General features: G+C 37.1%; 2 protein-coding genes across 3 annotated transcripts; both read left to right on the top strand.

The window, feature by feature from the left end:
* The first annotated feature begins 39 nt into the window (after positions 1 to 39).
* LOC126374622 (E3 SUMO-protein ligase ZBED1-like) lies at positions 40 to 2,031 on the top strand. The gene has a single exon (XM_050021312.1). The coding sequence runs from the start codon at positions 40 to 42 to the stop codon at positions 2,029 to 2,031; it is 1,992 nt and encodes a 663-aa protein (XP_049877269.1).
* Positions 2,032 to 2,842: 811 nt separating this feature from the next.
* Positions 2,843 to 19,239, top strand: LOC126374340 (putative glycerol kinase 5). 2 transcript variants are annotated; one of them, XR_007567429.1, is made up of 12 exons: positions 2,843 to 3,112; positions 3,332 to 3,425; positions 3,706 to 3,875; positions 4,597 to 4,686; positions 4,915 to 5,029; positions 6,236 to 6,438; positions 12,414 to 12,645; positions 14,710 to 14,804; positions 15,459 to 15,622; positions 16,239 to 16,372; positions 16,676 to 18,179; positions 18,487 to 19,239. XR_007567429.1 is itself a non-coding variant. In XM_050020914.1 (11 exons), the coding sequence occupies exons 1-11, from the start codon at positions 2,891 to 2,893 to the stop codon at positions 16,951 to 16,953; spliced, it is 1,797 nt and encodes a 598-aa protein (XP_049876871.1). In that variant the 5' UTR covers positions 2,843 to 2,890; the 3' UTR covers positions 16,954 to 19,239. The 2 variants fall into 2 exon arrangements, 1 of the variants encoding a protein (XP_049876871.1); XM_050020914.1 differs by having other exon boundaries at positions 16,676 to 19,239.
* The last annotated feature ends 287 nt before the right edge of the window (positions 19,240 to 19,526 follow it).

Genomic DNA, 19,526 nt, shown 5'->3' with positions numbered 1-19,526 from the left:
TGTAGGGTTAGTTTTAAATATTATCATAAACTGTTAAAAATGGCGGATTCACGAAAAATTAAATCAAGTAATTTGTGGAACTGTTTTGAAGACTTGGGTGGAAATAAAATGGCAAATTGTAAAATTTGTCAAACAAAACTTAGTTACAAATCATCAACAACGAATTTAAAAAAACATTTGGAGAGAAAACATCCGACAATACAGTTCGTGTCCACGAAAATAACTCAGTCGCATCCAGAACCACCTACATCGTCCCAACCCCAACCTGAGCCCTCTACAACGTCCCAACCACAACCAGAGCCCTTTGCATCGTCCCAACCGCGTCTTGAACCCCTGACACCTCTTCAATCTCACACTGGGCAAGAACAACAATCATCGGCAAGAGTTTTGTTGAACCAAACTATGGCTCGATATATAAAAAAGAAAATAACCCCTAACGAAAAAAAGAAACTGGACAACCTGCTGATGCAGTTGTTCATTTACGATTATCAACCATTTTCCATAGTTGAAGATCGAGGTTTCAAGGCGTTTGTGGAAGGCCTGAACCCCTCTTATCAGTTGCCAAATAGGAAAGTCCTCTCGAATAATTATTTGCCTGCACTATATGAAACGTGCATGACAAAAATGAAGATCAAACTGGAAACTGACGCAGAAAGCATATGTCTGACGACTGATATTTGGACATCCAGCGTAAATGACGCTTACTTGGGACTAACAGCACACTACATAGATCCAAGCTTTCAAATTAAGTCAGTGCTGTTGGACTGCACAATTTTGCCGGGTTCGCATACGGCCGAAAATATTAAAGAACACGTACTCCGCATTGTCGAAAATTGGAAACTTAAAGACAAAGTGTTAATAGTTGTAACTGACAATGCCAGCAACATGAGAAGTGCTGTTGAGAAAATGGGATGGAAGCATTTTGGTTGCTACGCCCACACGCTTAATTTAATAGTGAAGAATTGTACAGTGGAGGATACTGCAGACGAAGAAGTACGGCGTCTTATAAATAAAGTAAAAAACATTGTTTCACACTATAAGAAAAGCGTGAAAGCTACCGAAAAGTTAGTCAGTTATCAAAAACAAAACGGTATTTCTGCACCTAAAAAAGTTCTCCAAGATGTGGCAACAAGATGGAACTCGACATTAAAAATGTTGGAGCGCTTTGTCGAGCTTGAAGATGCCATCAAAGCAACAATGGCCTTAATGGATGAGAGGTGGGAGTCCTTGACACCGGATGAGTGGCGGATATGTCGGGAATTGTGTACAGTGTTGAAGCCATTCCATCAGCTTACAGAGACTATGAGTGGCGAGAGATATGTGTCTGGTAGCCAGATACTTATTTTAACAAGGGGTCTAATGTCAGCACTCAACCAAATGCTGCAGATAACAGAAGACCCACTCGTGGAAGACTTCGTCGATACTCTCCACGAAGTTACAAAAAGAACAATATCGTCTCTCAGGGCAGAAACAGGAAGACGGTTTGCAAATTTGGAATGTAGTAAGACCATCGGAATTACTACTATGCTCGACCCGCGTTTTAAGCTTCACGTGTTTCAGAGCCAAATATATGCGGCTGAAGCCAAAAAATCTGTGACAGAACTGGTTACGGGTTTAATAAGAAGAACAGAAGCAACTCGGCAGCCAGAACGCGTGGAAGAGCCTGAACTTGCAGAACCTGCAGCAAAAAAGCCTAGATTTGATATTTGGGGCGAATACGATATTATAATCCAAGCAGCGCGTCCCGAAGGAACTCCCCATTCGCAAGCTATCCTAGAAGTACAGAGGTACTTGGATTTACCACCATTGGGAAGAGTAGAAGACCCGCTACAGTGGTGGCATACTTTCCAGCACAGTTATCCACATCTCGCTGTTTTAGCGAGAAAAAAGCTCAACTTCTTAGCGACTTCTGTACCCTGTGAGAGGCTTTTTTCCAAAGCTGGCAATATTCTAAACGAACGACGTACCAGACTTGGCGTACGAAAAGTGCAACAGCTGCTGTTTTTAAATTTTAACTACATGTCACAGTAATCATACCCAGGAAAGAAGCAAAAATGAAAATAATATGATGTACATAAATATGTAAATATATAAATTAATCTGTACATATAAAATCAATGTAAATAATGATTCAAAATAATAAACACGCCGCATTAATCTGATATAATTTTCCCACGTAATGGGACACATAATAGCACTAAAATCGATATTATTATAAACCAATTACGAGGAATTGTGTTGAAAATTTATAAACAATACAATATTAATGTTAAAAATGCGACAGTCCTAAGCCTGTGAAAGTGTGAAGGTTATTTTGGATCACAAGAATGAAAAACGAATTCCATTTCCTATTTTTGTGACCTGAGTGATCGACGTGACAAAATCACGGTGATTTTTCACTGTGATTTTCTTAGAACTGGAACGACAGTCACAGTGATAACAAAATAACGGTTTTCCCCACTTCTAACCAAAACGCGCTTGTCTGTCATGTCAGACGATGTTGCCATTATGTAAAAATAACATAGACAATAGACAATGACTTAACCATAAAGATAATAAAAAGATTTTATATTCGTAATCGATTCATAATTATAAACGATTCGTTATCATAGTAATAATAATCATCTGAATTTTATTGTAGTAAAAATATAAATAAAAAAAATAGGTTAAATTCGATGTTATAGAAAAAAGTATAAATCATTTTTTATTATACATGTATACGGCTTTTATTAACACATCTACTTTGACATACAACATTTTGTCTTAAAAAATTTTGTAGAGGTGTCGGTATAGTAATCAGTAAAAAAGTAAAAAACTTTCACTGTCACTGTCAAACCCACTCCAGTCAGCCAGCCTTATGTCAAATTAAACACTGTAACTGTACTGTCAAATGAAACACCGACTCGAGGAAACTACGAAATTATCACAATTAAACAATTCACTTATTCCTGGCGCGGGTCCGTCGAAGTATAACGACCCATATGTTAGTACTGACACCGTTGACAAAGATATGGAGGAAAACTACGTGCTGACCTTGGATATTGGCACTACTACTATTCGGTCCTTTATTTATAATTCTAGAGCAGAAAGTGTTGGAAATGCTGTAGATCAGGTATTTTATATTAATTTACTTATGCTGCCCCTGGAGGCACTTACTTACTTTAAGCAATAAGCATCTCTTTTCTTTTGTTTAAATAACATTTGTTTTTCTGTCAAGCTATACAAGTTAATCTCCTCAACAAGAAAAACATTAATTTTGTAATAAGTTAAAATCCGACCTGACTTATTTTAGAGAGAATATTAACACATAAATTTTTGTAACCCCTCATAGGTTGTACTCCACTACCCCAGTCCGGGGTTTGTGGAAATTGATCCTGATGAATTATGGAATTCAATAGTGGGTGTAGTACAAAAGTCTTTGAAAAGTAAGTTATTATTTATGTGTTGTACATGCTTATAGAAGATTTCCCATTTCCCCTATTAGTGTACATATTATTTTTAAAGATTTTAGCAATAGATAAATCAAAAAGATTGACTTTTAAATATAACTAACAATTTATTAAAATAAATAAATAAATTTAATAAATTATTATTTAATAAATTTAGCTTCGATCGCCATCAACTCGCAAAGAAGAAGATTAAAATAAATATTGTATTCTTGATTTACTTCAAACTGCTTCCATACAATATGATTTATATTTTTAGATGCAAACTTATCAGCGGGACAGATGACAGCTATGGGCATATCCACACAGAGAAGTACCTTCATAACATGGTCTAGAGAAACTGGCAAACCATTCCACCGATTTATCACATGGAAAGACTTGAGGGCTGACAAACTTGTTAAACAGTGGAACCATTCATATACCTGGAAGGTAATTCTGTTACATTTCATGATGAGCTTGGTGAAGTGGGATATAGTTGTATACAGGGTGTTAGTGACATTGTAACAAATACTAAGGGGGTGATTCAGGCCATGATTCTGAGTTGATATCAAGTGGAATTTTTCCTCACAAAATTCATGTTTTTGTTTTAATTATTTTCAATTCCATACTTTTGCGATGGAAAATTCTACTTGATATCAACTCAGAATCCGTCAAAGTTTTCGTTAAGATCTCACTAACACCCTGTAAAGTTTATGTTTTGTTATGTTTTTTTATGTTAAAGATGATGATGGTACATTCACCAAATCAAAAATAATTTTATGAATAAATTGGTCACAATGAAAACTAACACATTCTAAAACTATAGGATGTATCATTTTGCTCCAAGTGCTTCTTAGCATGTGTTTCCCATCATATTTTTTTTCTTTTTTTTTGCCATGAGGCACTCCGAAATAAGAGATTTAATATAAAGTGAACTGTAAATAAACGGACAATGTTTCGGAAGCAAGGCAAGGCTTCCCATCATATAGATTTGTTAATTTGTGACTTCAATATAACTGATGTATCCTGTATCATGTAACTACTTGTACTTCAAAAAATAATGAATTTAATTATGATTTAGGGTGTCGAGAACGGGATTTTCGGTACTTAGTACAGGAAATTTCAGTTGATACACTAAAATCAAGTGCTTTCAAAATCACCCCTTTTTTAGTTGATAAGAGCCGGTGCCTATGTCCTGTATTTAATGTCTGGAAGTAAACGATTTCGAGCAGGCAGTGTACTAAAATTCATGAATACTCAGGTAAGTACAACTAGCTACTGCAGATTAGCATGGATTTAAGATAACAAAATAATTTGTGTTGATAACACATTGTATGTAAATTATCTTATTTTTCTCACCAGAACAATATATTCAATGCTTATTTTAATGCATTTAAATGAAAACTAACGTTAATAAAATACTGGTTTGTTAAGAAAAATACATATTCAGTTGTTTGGGAAAAAGAATAATAGAGACTTTGTTTTTCAGACGACATTGCGTTTATGTTGGGCTCTACAAAACATAGTAACTTTAAAAGAAGCAGCAAAAAGTAATGATGCCATGTTTGGCACTCTTGATACATGGCTCCTATACAGACTTACAGGTAATAAACTTCAAATTAGTTATGCATTTTGACTCTATTTCGATAGTGCGATACTATTGATAGGATTGGTAGTAAAGTCTGTCATTAATCAATCAATCAATAATTCTTAATTGCACAAATACATATGAACAAATAAAAAAAAATTGCGCAACAGGCGGCCTTATTGCTAAACAGAAATTTCTGCCAGGCAACCTTAGAGTGAAAGAACTCACAAAGGGAAGGGAAGGGTCATTGACAGTGTAAACTACTCGTATTAATATAACTAAACTATCGATAATGCAAAACTATACATAATAAAATGTGCTATAAAACTATTGCTAATATTATCAATGAATGAATGAATAAACACTTTCGCGTACACAAACACACCAGCTGGGTCTGCATGACAATTATATATAGAACGCTTGGACTAATAAACGATACGTAGTTTTAAGTTTACGCGGTTATTATCATAATTAAAACACATAATAACGGGTTCTTACCGCGTTTAAATGGGGATATGAGATCAGTCAGTCATCCCGTGATCATGGCACTTGCAACAGTATCGAAATATCGGGAGTCTCATATCCCCATTTAAACGCGGTAAGAACCCGTTATTATGTGTTTTAATTAAAACGATACGTATGCTGCTATCTACGTAGATAGACGTCAAACGGGTATTTATTGAAGCGCTCAATATGAGTCGCCACGCGCGCGGCGCGCTTGCCATGCAGAGCCTACAGGACAGACACAAGGAAACACAGAATAGGTACAAGGAAAGACTAAAAGTGGGCAAAATCCCTAAAAGTGAACTCTTTGGACAACCTTCGATAGAGTAATCAATTGTGCAAAACCATCAGTACAACATAAATCTGGCAATAGATTCGACTATCGTCAATGTAAACAATAGGGTAGTCCAACTAATCAAATTAGTTACTTTTTACTAAACGTCAAAATACGAAATCACTATGGAATTTGTATGAAAAAGTAACCTGTGAAGTCATAGAAAAGCGTGACAAAATGTAGCACTTATTATTACATTTTTCTTTATTAAAATTCATAAATAAGTTAAATAGAAAGAAGGAAAAGTTTTTTGTCACCTTTGAATCTGTCTTTATTTAATCAGAATTTCATAATTACCTAGGAAACTACCCAATTAATAGTATACATTAATACACCACTTTCTTTTTCTAGAAATTTTTCTTATATTTTTTTATAATTAAACAGATAAGAAAGTCCACATGACGGACGTATCGTCAGCATCAGCGACGGGTTTCTTCGATCCGTTCACGATGCAGTGGGCGGGGTGGGCTATGACGCTGTTCGGAATTCAAATGAGCTCGCTACCGACCGTCGTGGACACGGCGGGCCCGCACTTTACCACCACTTCGCCGAACATATGGGGACATCCGATACCGATACTCAGTTGTGTGAGTAGACCTTTTTAGTTTTTAAATCAAAATCAAATCAAATCAAATATACTTTATTGCACAGAACTAAAAATCCGTCCGTTTTTACCGTCTATACAGCCACCGCGGATAACCCACATTCCCGAAAAATGAATTTTCAGAGGTATTTGACCTAACCTGTATTGGGCTGGTTGTTCCTTCGCGGATTGGAAGGTCAGACAGGCAGTCGCTAGCGTAAAAACCGGACCTGTCAAATCGCCAAGTTAGGTAAGCGGACCCTGTGAAGAACGGTATATATATATATTTTTATTGCGGTCTAGTAGTTTTAGCGATCGATTTACGATCTTGGGTTCGATTCCCGGTGAAGACATGTCAACAATCACATTGTGAGACTTTAGAAGATGGCTGGTTGAATCATGAATAACCAGATTGTTCGAAAATAAGGTAATTCCGCGCTTCGGAAGGCACGTTATGCATATTTATTTCAGTAGGTGTGTATGTAAAGTTTAAATAGGAAGAAAAAGACAAGAAGTACAGCAATACTAGATGAAGATGGAAAGATTTTGATTGATAATGAGGACATAGCTAACAGATGGAAGAGATACATAGAAGGATTATATCAGGGAGATGGACTAACCGAGGACGATATAGAGGATGAACAAGAGGTGGAAGAGGATGATCGTGGCCCGGACATCTTGAGAGAGGAATTTGATAAAGCTTTAAACAGTTTAAAAAATAAAAAAGCGGCCGGAGACGACAAGTTGTTTATAGAATTGCTAAAATCTGCAAACCCCTTAGTTTTGAACGAAATTTACGAATTAATCAATCTAATGTATACAACTGGCAAAATACCAACAGACTTTCAAGTTAGTAAAACTTTGGCATTACCAAAAAAACCAAATACTTTGAAATGCGAAGAACACCGGACACTGAGCATAATATCACAGGCTTCAAAAATTTTACTTAAAATCATTCAAAACCGACTGAGACCTAAAGCTGAGGGATGTCTGGGAGATGACCAGTATGGGTTCAGGGAAAAGAAAGGTACAAGAGAAGCAATATTAGCTTTAAGACTGATAATTGACAGGAGATTGGATTTAAGCATGGATACCAGCGTGGCTTTTATAGACCTTGAAAAGGCTTTTGACAAGGTAAACTGGAGGAAAATGATGAAGGGGTTGAAGGAAGTAGGAATGGATTATAGAGACCGAAGGATAATATACGAACTATATAAACACCAGGAAACTGTCGTAGAAATAGGAGAAGTGAAGAGAAAAGCTAGAGTACGGCAAGGTGTAAGACAGGGCTGTTCCTTATCTCCACTAATATTTAACATTTTCATAGAGGGTGCCATGAAGGAAATAGCTAAAATCAGTAACGGAATAACAATAAATGGACAGAATATAATTAGTATCAGATTTGCAGACGATATTGCGGCACTGGCCAGTAATAAAGAAGACCTAGAAACCCTACTTAACACAATGAACACAGTTTTTGAAAAATACGACCTTAAAATTAATATAAGTAAAACCAAAATTCTAACAATTTCCAAAACTCCAAAAATAGACAGCCAAATAATTAAGTTAAATAATATCCCGATTGAAAATGTAAAGAACTTTAAGTATCTAGGCAGCATAATAACGAATGACTCAAGATGTACTTTAGACGTTAAAACCAGAATAGCAATGGCAAAACAAGCTTTCCATAACAAAGGGTGCATATTCAAGGCTAGGATTGCCAAATCTATCAGAAAAAGATGTGTCAAAACCTTCGTATGGAGTATAGCCCTCTATGGATGTGAAACTTGGACACTGACACAGAAGGACAGAGAGAGACTCGAGGCCTTTGAAATGTGGTGTTGGAGGAGGATGGAAAGAATAAGTTGGACAGAAAGGGTTACAAATGAGGAAGTGCTAGTAAGAGTAAGGGAAAAGAGACAAATACTGAGAATTATTGAGGACAGAAGAGGCAAGATGATTGGACACCTAATAAGACACGACGAATTCATTAAAAACATCATAGAAGGAAAGCTAGAAGGAAAGAGAGGAAGGGGAAGACCAAGAAGAGCTTACATGGAACAGATTAAAGAAAAGGTTAACGTCGTGTCTTATAGGGAAGTCAAGGAATTGGCCTTTGATAGACTGGAATGGAAAATGCTACACCGACAAGAGCGTGGCTCTTAAATTGATGATGATGGTATGTAATTGTCACATAAGTTATATCTCCGGACATGGCTGTGGCCCTTAGTAGGGTAACGTAATCCTCCTCGCATTATCCCGTTTTTTACAGGGTCCGCTTACCTTACCTGAAGATTTGACAGGTTCGGTTTTAGTAGCTGGATAACGAACATGATAAAATTAATCCATCTATAAACTTTATTTTTCTTTATTTTCTTTTTTTTTCTTTTAAGCGATATATGAATGTGGAGGAAGCAAGAGAAGTGTGTCAGGATCGAAGCAAATGGAATTCTATAGTCTCTGCTTACCCCGGTGGGAAATAAGCGTGAGTTTATGTATGTATGTATCTCTATAAACTTTCCCGTATATACCTACTTACAGGAGGACTTACCAAAAGCACATTAAAGTCCTTCATAACAGAACAGTTACGTAACTTGCGAGTTACACACTCAACCCTGTGACCATTTACGCAGTTTCTGTCAAGCTTGTAATCATTTCATTCAGGCAATTGTGTCGACACATTGTGTAACCCGCGCCTTTGGCTTCGTCCATTGTCACTGGCCGACCCCGCATTTGCAATAAGCTTGTCAATCTTTTATAAGTACTTATTTACTCTATGTTGTTTTTAAGTGTATATTTAAGAGCGTTCTAATTCTAACGAATTAATGGGACTTTCCAGGCTAAGTTCCTCAAAAATAATATAGATGGCGCTGTCCAGATTTAACGTGATAATTACCTATTTTCTAATTATTCATAATTATCAAAAAACATAAACTAATGGCAGAGGCATAAATATAAAAATACTTGTTGCCTAATATTTTGATCAAATACGTATAGAATTGTTGCCACCTATATTGGTTTTCTGCATTTTGATCAGAATAATAATGGGTGGAAGGTGTAATTGTGCGTGGGTATGATAAAAAGGATCATCATCTTATACTCAAAAATAAAGATATAAGATGCATGTTTGTGAAAGTAGGTTTATTAAGCATTAAATTAGAGGGTTAAACGAAGGCAACTTTGTACTGTGTGAAAATCCCTCATTAAACTAAGTGTCCTTCAAAGGTTTGTTACGATTTAGGACTCTACCCATCCCAGTATAAGAATGACAACAGGGGCCTGTTTAATAAAACTTACAATTGTAAATTACAATGACAATTTGATGTACATTGCGGAGTGTGTGATCACGAATATTTTGCAGTTTCATATTAGCTACGTAATGAACATCAAATTGTCGTTTTAATTTACAATTGTAAGTTTTATTAAACAGGCCCCAGGATAGATATTGTAGCTGTATACTTTTAGTGCGAAAGAGATATCTGTCGTCTCTTTCGCACTAAATTATACAGCTTAGTACGAAACTACGAAAGAGACGAGATATAATAATAATATGTCGTTCGAATCATGTTACGTTAAATAGGGAATAGGTTTGTAATGTAACATAATATATATAATACATATATACTGGGAAAGAAGAAGACGCTTTGTAAGTACCTATAACGTTTTTGTAGTAAGTAGGTACTTATACATTGTTTGAGGTTTACGTGGTTATTATGATAATTCTATGCTGCTCTAGGAGCAAATAAAAAACATAGAACACGTTCAGCTGCTTGTTTTCCCGGGTCGTAAAATCCGACAGAGGGATTGTGTCCTAAAACGGACTAATGTTATAGGCGATAGGTTGATCCCTTATCCACCATAAGGTTCATCATATCAGCTTACGACATCGTATCAACAGTGGATGCAACTTGTCTTTGATTACTTGTGGCTCTACCCGCCCCATTAGGGATTACGGGTGTGATTTTGTGTATGTATGTATTATCATAATTAAAATACATAATACCGGATTCTTACCGCGTTAAAATCAGGGATATGAGACTCCCGATATTTCCAGGGTTATCACGGGATGACTGATGAAATTTGAGTGGAGTAAATAGATCCATACTTTCATGTCTCTAATTTTAACGCGGTAAGAACCCGGTATTATGTGTTTTAAGTAGGTACTTTATTAATATTGAAGACTTATTTTGTTTTGAAGTGATTTTTGTTAATACGTATAATTAAATTAGCGCACAATTCGCGCGGTGGTGAATAACTCAATACGTTAGCAGGTAGATATCTAATCTTTGTTCAGACAAAAATAAACTACAAAACAAGACATAGGTACCTAAACCGCGCCATAACAAACTTTTTTACTTCTTGTTTGCTATTTATAACTCGTTTAAAATAAAACAATTTACAAACTTGATTTTTTTCTTAGTTAAAAAGGTATAAGGTACGATGATATGACCTCGACTTATTAATGCCGAATTCTTAATTCTTAGTAATGGTTTTACATTATCATGGCCAAGCTACCTGTTCAATATGCTTTATGTTTTGTATTTATATTTATTTTTACTTTTCGCATAATGTGGATTTCGTAAATTAATATCGAAGGAAGGAAGGAAGGAATTGATTTAAGGTGAAAGGAATTCATTGAGTTTCAGTTCTCAGTATGGGCCTATGGGCAACCCGCAAAAGTTATTGTTTTTTTTTTCTATTTTTGTGTGAAAATGTTAATGCGGTTCACAGAATACATCTACTTACCAAGTTTCAAGAGTATAGCTCTTATAGTTTCGGAAAAAAGTGGCTGTGACATACGGACGGACAGACAGACATGACCAATCCATAAGGGTTCCGTTTTTGCCATTTGGCTATAGAACCCTAAAAACCATTAGTACCTACTTCACATTGGAAGCAACCATGTTGAAAGACGAGTACACATCTCGAGTCCTTCCTTACATAACAGATAACACGACAATATTCTGACAATACATACAATACAATCCATCCTACTGGTTGCTACTCAATACGACCTTTCATTCATAAAGCGTGTAGGTAAATACATGTCCATTGTTGATTCACGTACGTTATTGTATACTACTTAGGTACTTTACGATATAGATCGGTTTTCATCACTTTGGACTTTAGCTGTACACGATAAGAAACGGACATCATTTCTGAATTTAGCTGGGTTAAATCCTGGTCTTAAATGAAACAATTTAGCTTAGAAGATGTTAGTATACTTTGATATTATGGTGTCTGATGTTGGAGATTCTTTTCACGCTTTTAGTTAGTGACATAAACGTTTAGAAACACTTAGTTATTTTATGTTGCAATCAAATGTGTACCTTCTAAGCGCGGCTTATTCGCGCGACTATCGCTCTACTCTACCGACCTGCCTAATGTTTATTATTCAAAATTAAGTGAATTACTGACTAATGTATTTAAGTTATTGAGGAGCTCGGCGGCGCAGCGTTAAAAAAACGCGCTCGGTCTGCGATTGTTGAAGTTAAGCAACTTTCGCAAAGGCAAGTCATAGGATGGTTGACCATAAAAAAAAAGTTTTCATCTCGAGCTCCTCCTGGCTTCGGAAGGCACGTTAAGCCGTTGGTCCCGGCTGCATCAGCAGTCGCTAATAACCACCAATCCGCACTTTGGCCCGCGTGGTGGTTTAATGCCCGATCTCCCTATCCATAGGGAAGTGTCCCAGCAGTGGGGACGTAAATGGGCTGGTGATGATGATGTATTTAATTACTATTATTTGTCACATATATGAAAATCATTAAAACTGTACGTAAATCTTTTACTAAAAGTACAAAATTTCCTTGCAAAGTAAATTAAAAACATTGGACGTGGGTTATTTGTTTTACGAAATGGCAACGCAGATTCGGATGACGTCAGCTGGGCTAACCTTGAAATGCTAGCTGTCAGTTTTGAGCCATACCTGCTCTTCTTATACCATGGTTTTCACTATATAGCGACGTTATTGTCCTTCAGATGGCGGATCAAACAGCGTCCATGTGGGGGTCTTGTTGCTTCGAGATAGGCGACGTGAAGCTGACCATGGGGACGGGTACGTTCTTCAACATAAACACGGGACCGACCCCCCACGCCAGCGTCTCTGGCTTGTACCCTGTGGTGGGCTGGAGACTAGGCAAGGAGCTCATCTACTCGGCAGAAGGCGCGAACAACGACACCGCTTCTATCATCAAGTGGGCGCAGAATTTAGGTAAAATTAACTTTTAATTAACTTTTTTATTATTATTTTTATTATCTATTTAAAACATAAGCTCTCACGACCGCATTATCATTATACAATACAATACAATACAAATATATTTTATTACACACAACATACAAAACAAATTTACACAGATGATAATAGATACATCATTATAAGTAATATCAATCCCTAATTAAAAAAATACAAGGAACTCGCGGTGGAGCAGCGTAGTGGAGTATGCTGCATACCCCTTCCGGTTGATTTGCGAGGACACCTGGCCCAGCAGTGGGACGTAACCGCAGGACGTAGCACAGAACATATCATAAGCTCACGACTATATTTCCAATTGGGCTAGTCAGAGGTACGTGCATCGCAAGATGAGCTGAGCACCCACGCTTCAGTTTCGTCGAGATTTTTGTTGCGCAGTAAATAGTAATATGCGCATTAGTTACTATAATAAAAACGACCTCCGTCGTCCAGTGGTTGAGCGTTGGGCTCACGGGATCGTGAGGAGGTCCTGGGTTCGATTCCCGGTAGGGACATATCACAAAAATTACTTTATGATCCCTAGTTTGGCTAGGGCATTACAGGCTGATCACCTGATTGTCCGAAAGTAAGATGATCCGTGTTTCGGAAGGCACGATAAGCCGTTGGTCCCGGTTACTACTTACTAATGTAATGAGCCTTGTCAGGGGCCTTTGGCGGCTCAATAGTAACCCTGACACCAGGGTTGATTAGGTTGGTACTCCACCTCACAACCCACACGATAGAAGAAGAAGACTATTATAAAAATATAACTATTCCGAGTTTGTACGCTCTAACGTTCCGTAACATAACGTAACGTTCATCCAACTCTACTACTGGGTGTAGTATAGCATCATAAATCTTTTTTTGTAAGTTGTTTGTTTCTTAAAAGTTATGTGTGATGTATGTGTTAGAAACTGCGAAGTATATTTACTGGTTGATATACTATTTTGTATTTATTTTTTCTTATAAAAACAATGGTATCTACGCAATGTCAAACGTACCTACCCATACAACATGTGTACGAGGCAAAGGTATTCTGACTATTAAGCGAATAGATCTTTGCATACGTATTTACTTGTTTGTTAATTGTTACATGTGATATACAGGGCGTTAGTGATATCGTAACGAAAACTTTGATTCATACCATGATTCTGAGTTGATATTAAGTGGATTTTTCCATCGCAAAAGTATAGAATTGAAAATAATTTTGTGACGGAAAATTCCACTTGACTCAGAATCATGGTCTGAATCATCCCCCTCAGTACTCGTTACGCTGTCACTAACAGCCATGCGTACTTGTATGGACAGCTGTACGTACTTGTACGGGGTGTAAGTGACATCGTAACGAATATTGAGGGGGATGATTTAGCTCATTATTCTGAGTTAATATCAAGTGGGATTTTCCATCGTAAAAGTAGAATTGAAAATAATTTTGCGATGGAAAATTGTATAAACTATACAAGGTACACATGTATAAAATGTTTTATGTCCTATTGTTCCATCAATCACTAAACATAACAAAATATTATTTATTACGTATTTACTTATTATGAATTATATAATTATAATTATTGTTATCTCGTAATTTAATTACCTTATTGTCTCAATTTGTTTACTTATGGAGGAAATAGTTCCAATTAACTTATCTAATCGATATAGGTCAAACTGCATTGGGCTGGTGGTCCCTTCGGGTTGGAAGGTCACACCAGCAGTCGGTTCTGTAAAAAACCGGACCTGTGAAATCTTCAGGTTAGGTATTCGAATCCTGTGAAAAAACGGGATAACACTAGGCAGATGATGAATCAGTACCAATAAGTCAACGCGTGTTGTACAAATCTGTAAAAAGCGAAAATATTATTATGGGCGCGAGCTTAGCCGTAAGACGTGGTAGTCCAGTTGGTAGAACGCTTGCCTCTCACTTTGAGGTCGCAGGTTCGAATCCAGCACAGGCCTAAACCAATACGTGATCCGCGGTGCGTTTATTTAATCTTCCTTCTAGCAATGTCGACTAGATTAGATAACATATAAAAATCTTGATTTCAGGTCTCTTCGAGAATCCTCAAGAGACGGCGGACATAGCGAACTCAGTACCGGATTCAGACGGTGTTTACTTCATACCAGCTTTTAGCGGATTAGGCGTGAGTACTACACATACAAGATAAGATAATAAACAGATTATAACGGATTCTCCTGTTTGAGCAGTTACACCGTTAGTATTATATGATCTGTGGTTACACTATCTTAAGTGTTCAATTGCCGTTGTATTGTTAAGCAAACACACAGTAGCTAGCTTAACACTTAAGGTGATTGTTTTTGAATTTACTACTTCTAAAAGTCAAACAATAGGGTAACTTCCCAGGTCAAAGATAAACGATGAAATGATGATTAGTAAATAGACACAGGTAACGGCCTCCGTGGTCCAGTGGTTGAGTGTTGGGCTCACGAACTGGAGGTCCCGGGTTCGAATCCCGATGTGGCCTTTTTGACCCCACAGGTCTCATTTGACAGTCAGACCTAATAGGTAAACTTGATTAGCACGATAGTTAAATGATTCTTACCCAGTTTTCCGCCTTTAGACTCCAATTATGCGTGCTGTTGTCAACTACGTAAGCCAATCTAACTCCTTCCAGTTGCTCAGAAGGGGCTTTCACAGGCTTCGCGGAGCGACCCCATTCCTTTGACGATTTCTACCCTGTCACACTCGTGCATACCAGGATTGCATGAGATGCAGTATTCTTAAATAATATCCAGTTGTATAAATGATAACTGAGTTGTGTATGTACGATCCACAGCCACCATACAACGACGGGTCCGCGGCGTCAGGGTTCGTGGGTATGAAGCCGTCGACTACGAAGGCGCACCTCGTCCGCGCCGTGCTGGAGTCGCTCGCCTTCCGGACTGCGCAGCTCTACTCCTGCGTGCAGCACGAGACCAGCTACAGCTTCCATAGTATCAGGTACGGCTTATGGCTCTTAGTGTGGTTTTCCACCAATACGGACAGAAGAAGAGGCGAAGTGACGTTCATTCATCAACTAATCACTGCGAGGAAAAGAAAGGAAAAATGGAAATTTATTATTTTACAGCTCATGCGCCAATCACAGGTACGAAGATAGAAAATAATGATAGTGTTTCTTTAACTTACGCTTTACATCTATATTGGAATGCTGGAGTCAAAACAGGCAGGCCTAGGCGAACGTACCGCCGATCCCGATCCAATTCAGGGTGTTTAAAAAAAGTCTAGATAAGAGTAATTCGCTGGTCGTTTCCAACACGCTTTGCCTATTTCTACATGAAGCATAATAACAAAATAAATTTAAAAAATAAAACATTCTTCAGAATCCTCAAAAACGCTCGCTGGTTTAGAATACTCTTGACCTGTCCTTTCTTTAAAATTTCCTGAAATAAATCACAGTATAGTTTTAATTATGATAATAACCGCGTAAACTTAAAACAATGTATATATTTCGTTGCAAATAGTAATGAACCGGTCAGCGTATTAATTATGTTCGCTTAGGCTTTCCTTTTCTGACTCTTAATATTTCGCCTCATTTTTTTTTCCATCTTGCTCACAGGTTAGACGGTGGTGTATCGAACAACGACTTCATAGCTCAGCTGGTGGCGGACCTGACGGGGCTGCGAGTGGAGCGCCCAGTGCACGTCGAGATGTCTTCCTTCGGCTGTGTGCTCATAGTGGGGCTGCAGTTAGGTGAGACTGTTTTTGTATATTATTATTTGTTAAATTTTAAGATGTATGTTCAAGATTTACTTAATGATATGACACGAGAATATAGTTGTTTTACATAGAGGTAAAAGATGGATGTTTTTTTTAACTAAGTATACAAGTCTCGTGTAAAAAACCGGACCTGTCAAATTTTCAGGTTAGGTAAGCGGACCCCGTGAAAAACGGGATAATGCTAGGGATATGATGGTGACTTCTTGTGAAAGTTCTTTTGAAAAGGGAGCAATTCTTTTGAATGTAGTTACTAAATTATTGTAATTTTGTTCACAGGTTTATGGAAATCAAAAGAAGAACTGAAATCCCTGTTCAAAGTAGGTGGCGTGTTCCACCCGCGCCCGCAGGTAAAGAAATCGTACGAAGTCATATTCGCGCGGTGGGAGGACGCGGTCAAACGCATGTGCGGCTGGTATAGCGAGCCCAAGTCAAGTCAAACTCCGAGCAACTCAGTATCGGACTCGAGTAGTAACTCCGTCACGCCACAGAGTAGCTTCAAAGTCGCAAGCAACTCAAAGAGGAACGGCAGCTATTCAAAGATTAAAAACAAATAGCGGTGGCTTTTCTGCCTGCTCGCAATGCTCATGGCGTGCCTCCCACTGTGTAGGTGACATCTACTTTGCCACGGCTCTAGTATTGTAAAAATATTGTCCTTAAGTTGGTTGAGGTAGTATGGTGTAGGTCCAGCGATGTCATGCCAACGGGACTCGGTAACAGACAAAAATATCATTATAAAAATAGTGTTAAGGGCTAAGAAGACGCTTATTTAAATTATTATGAAGTTTTTATCGACGTTTAGAAGGTTACTTGTCATAAAGTTCCTAGTAAAAAGGTGGCGGCAAAGACGTTAGGATGTGTCTGTTGATATAGCGACAGGCGTTATGAAGCGCATCCGTTCTAGCAATAATTCCTTGGTTGTTAACGTTATTTTGACTTTGCAACCGAATATTTTAAAACTAGTTGTACAAGAGATTATATGAAAGCGTGACATCCTGTTATGGGTTACATGTTATTGTAATGTATGGGTTATATCGGTTATAGTTTTAAGCGGACGGTGAGTAGAGTTGGATTGTTTGTATATGTATGTAACCTCCGTAGTTGTAAGTTGTTTGAGATGATTATAGTATTGTAATGAAATTCCCGATGGTATCAAGTAGTTAGTCAAGATTTATGAGCCTGTAAAACTAATGCACAAATAATGATAAGACTTAGTCTTAATTTTAATCATGATGAATGAGAATATCTGAAATTCTATCGCAATTGTATTTATTTTAAGTTTTACTTTTGTTATTCAGAATGTTTAATTTTTGTCGTTAGCAAGCTCAAGTTTTGTAAGACTGTCAGTAAAATAGCAAAAGACAAACTTGTGATATTACGGATATGTTTCATATGGCTTAGCCGATGTCTGTTACTTTCAATAAGGGACTTTCTAGGCTACGTTTCTGAAAAACAATATAGATGGCGCTGTACAGTTTTTCCATCGTTTGACCTTCTAATGTCATGGATAACAGACATATGCATCTTTTATCTTTGTTTTTTTAGGTACCAATTTTGACCCTTGTTATTACATCTTCCACTCATTATTATTCTAAAGTCAAATCTTCAGGGTAGGTAAGCGGACCCCGTGAAAAACGGGATAATGCTAGGGAGATGATGGTACACGCCTCGTGAAAGTTCGGAGCGGAAAGTGCGATTTTCTCAAAAACCTATATACTCAGTTCTATAGGATGTAAAATGTAACACCTCAAAATTAGCATGATGACCATACAAAGCAATATAGGTAGCAACATAATTCTATACATAATCTGATCCAAATGTCAAGAACATAGAAAACGTTCAGCTGCTTGTCTTCCCGGGCATGTCGTAAAAACCGACAGAGGGATTGTGTCCTCTAACATGATGGACTAATGTTATGGGCGATAGGCTGATCCCTTATCATCATAAGGTTCATCATATCCAGCTTACGACATCGTATCAACAGTGGCTGCAAGTTGTCTTTGATTACTTGTGGCTGTGCCCACCCCATTAGGGATAACGGGCGTGAGTTTATGTATGTATGTATGTATGTACCATACAAAGCAATATAGGTAGCAACATAATTCTATACATAATCTGCTCCAAATGTCAAGCAGCAATTTACATTGTATTTTTGAACAATTATGAACCAGAACAATGAGAAAATACGTAATTTTCACATTAAAACTGTACAACGCCATCTATATTGTTTTTGGGGAACGTAGCCCAGAAAGTGCCTCATTGGAGTTCTCGTTAATTTTTTTATCATTTTCAAAATTTTAGTGTAACCATTTAATGAATTTTATTGCTATTGTTACCATTGTACATATTTTATGATTTTATATAAGTGGCCTCAGTAATTTCTTTCTTAAAATATCAAATAAATAAATATCAAATTGTAATAAAAGTAAATTATTGACGGTAGATGACAATATGAGTGTGTAATGTGTAATAAGTTCAGTGATAGCGCGTCTTTACCCTTTGCTCAATGTGACGTTATATTGTTTGTTTGTAGCTTAAACTTGCCAATTTGTAGTTTTTGTATGCGGTTAATGTAATAGAGAAATATGTCCTCATAGACTGACATGTGTACCGGTTGCGTCAAGCGTATTTCGACTTTCTTGCCTAAGTTACACGAGCTATTAAAACACAAGGTAGCTAAACCCTTTTCAAATAATTCAATATTATGAAACACTAATTAAAAGTACACTTTTGCTTTACACAGATGTGGACCCTCTGCAAATAGCTAAATATTTTTATTTATATTGACATGACAACATTATCAATCCGTGTTTAAAAAGGAATAATAAATTTATATGCTAAAGTTTGTGCTGTATTATTTTACTGACATTATATTATACAAAAGATATTGACGTGGGCTTCAAGTGGTCCTGATGACATATTACATGTAATACGTGGAATTATGGGCGTGAATTTATGTTTCTAGAGTGACTATTCTTTCTGTCAGTCATCAAAAAACCGAAACATTACCGAATTTTTGTTCAACAAACTACGAATTTTTGAAAACCTTATATAACATACCGTGTTATTCCTAGTACCTACTCGTTTTTATTCTTTTTCTCGTTACGAAACATAAACTTGGCGAGGTGTT

Source organism: Pectinophora gossypiella, chromosome 17 (genome assembly GCF_024362695.1).
Source record: "Pectinophora gossypiella chromosome 17, ilPecGoss1.1, whole genome shotgun sequence".
NCBI lineage: Eukaryota > Metazoa > Arthropoda > Insecta > Lepidoptera > Gelechiidae > Pectinophora > Pectinophora gossypiella.
This window is presented reverse-complemented; position numbering and strand designations above follow the sequence as displayed.

Bases quoted from the DNA above. Each gene is read 5' to 3' on its own strand.
- LOC126374622 (XM_050021312.1), top strand. From the start codon at position 40: ATGGCGGATTCACGAAAAATTAAATCAAGTAATTTGTGGAACTGTTTT.
- LOC126374340 (XM_050020914.1), top strand. From the start codon at position 2,891: ATGAAACACCGACTCGAGGAAACTACGAAATTATCACAATTAAACAAT. The intron at 12,646-14,709 runs GTAAAATTAACT...TCTTGATTTCAG, and splicing joins CAAGTGGGCGCAGAATTTAG to GTCTCTTCGAGAATCCTCAA. The intron at 15,623-16,238 runs GTACGGCTTATG...TCTTGCTCACAG, and splicing joins TACAGCTTCCATAGTATCAG to GTTAGACGGTGGTGTATCGA.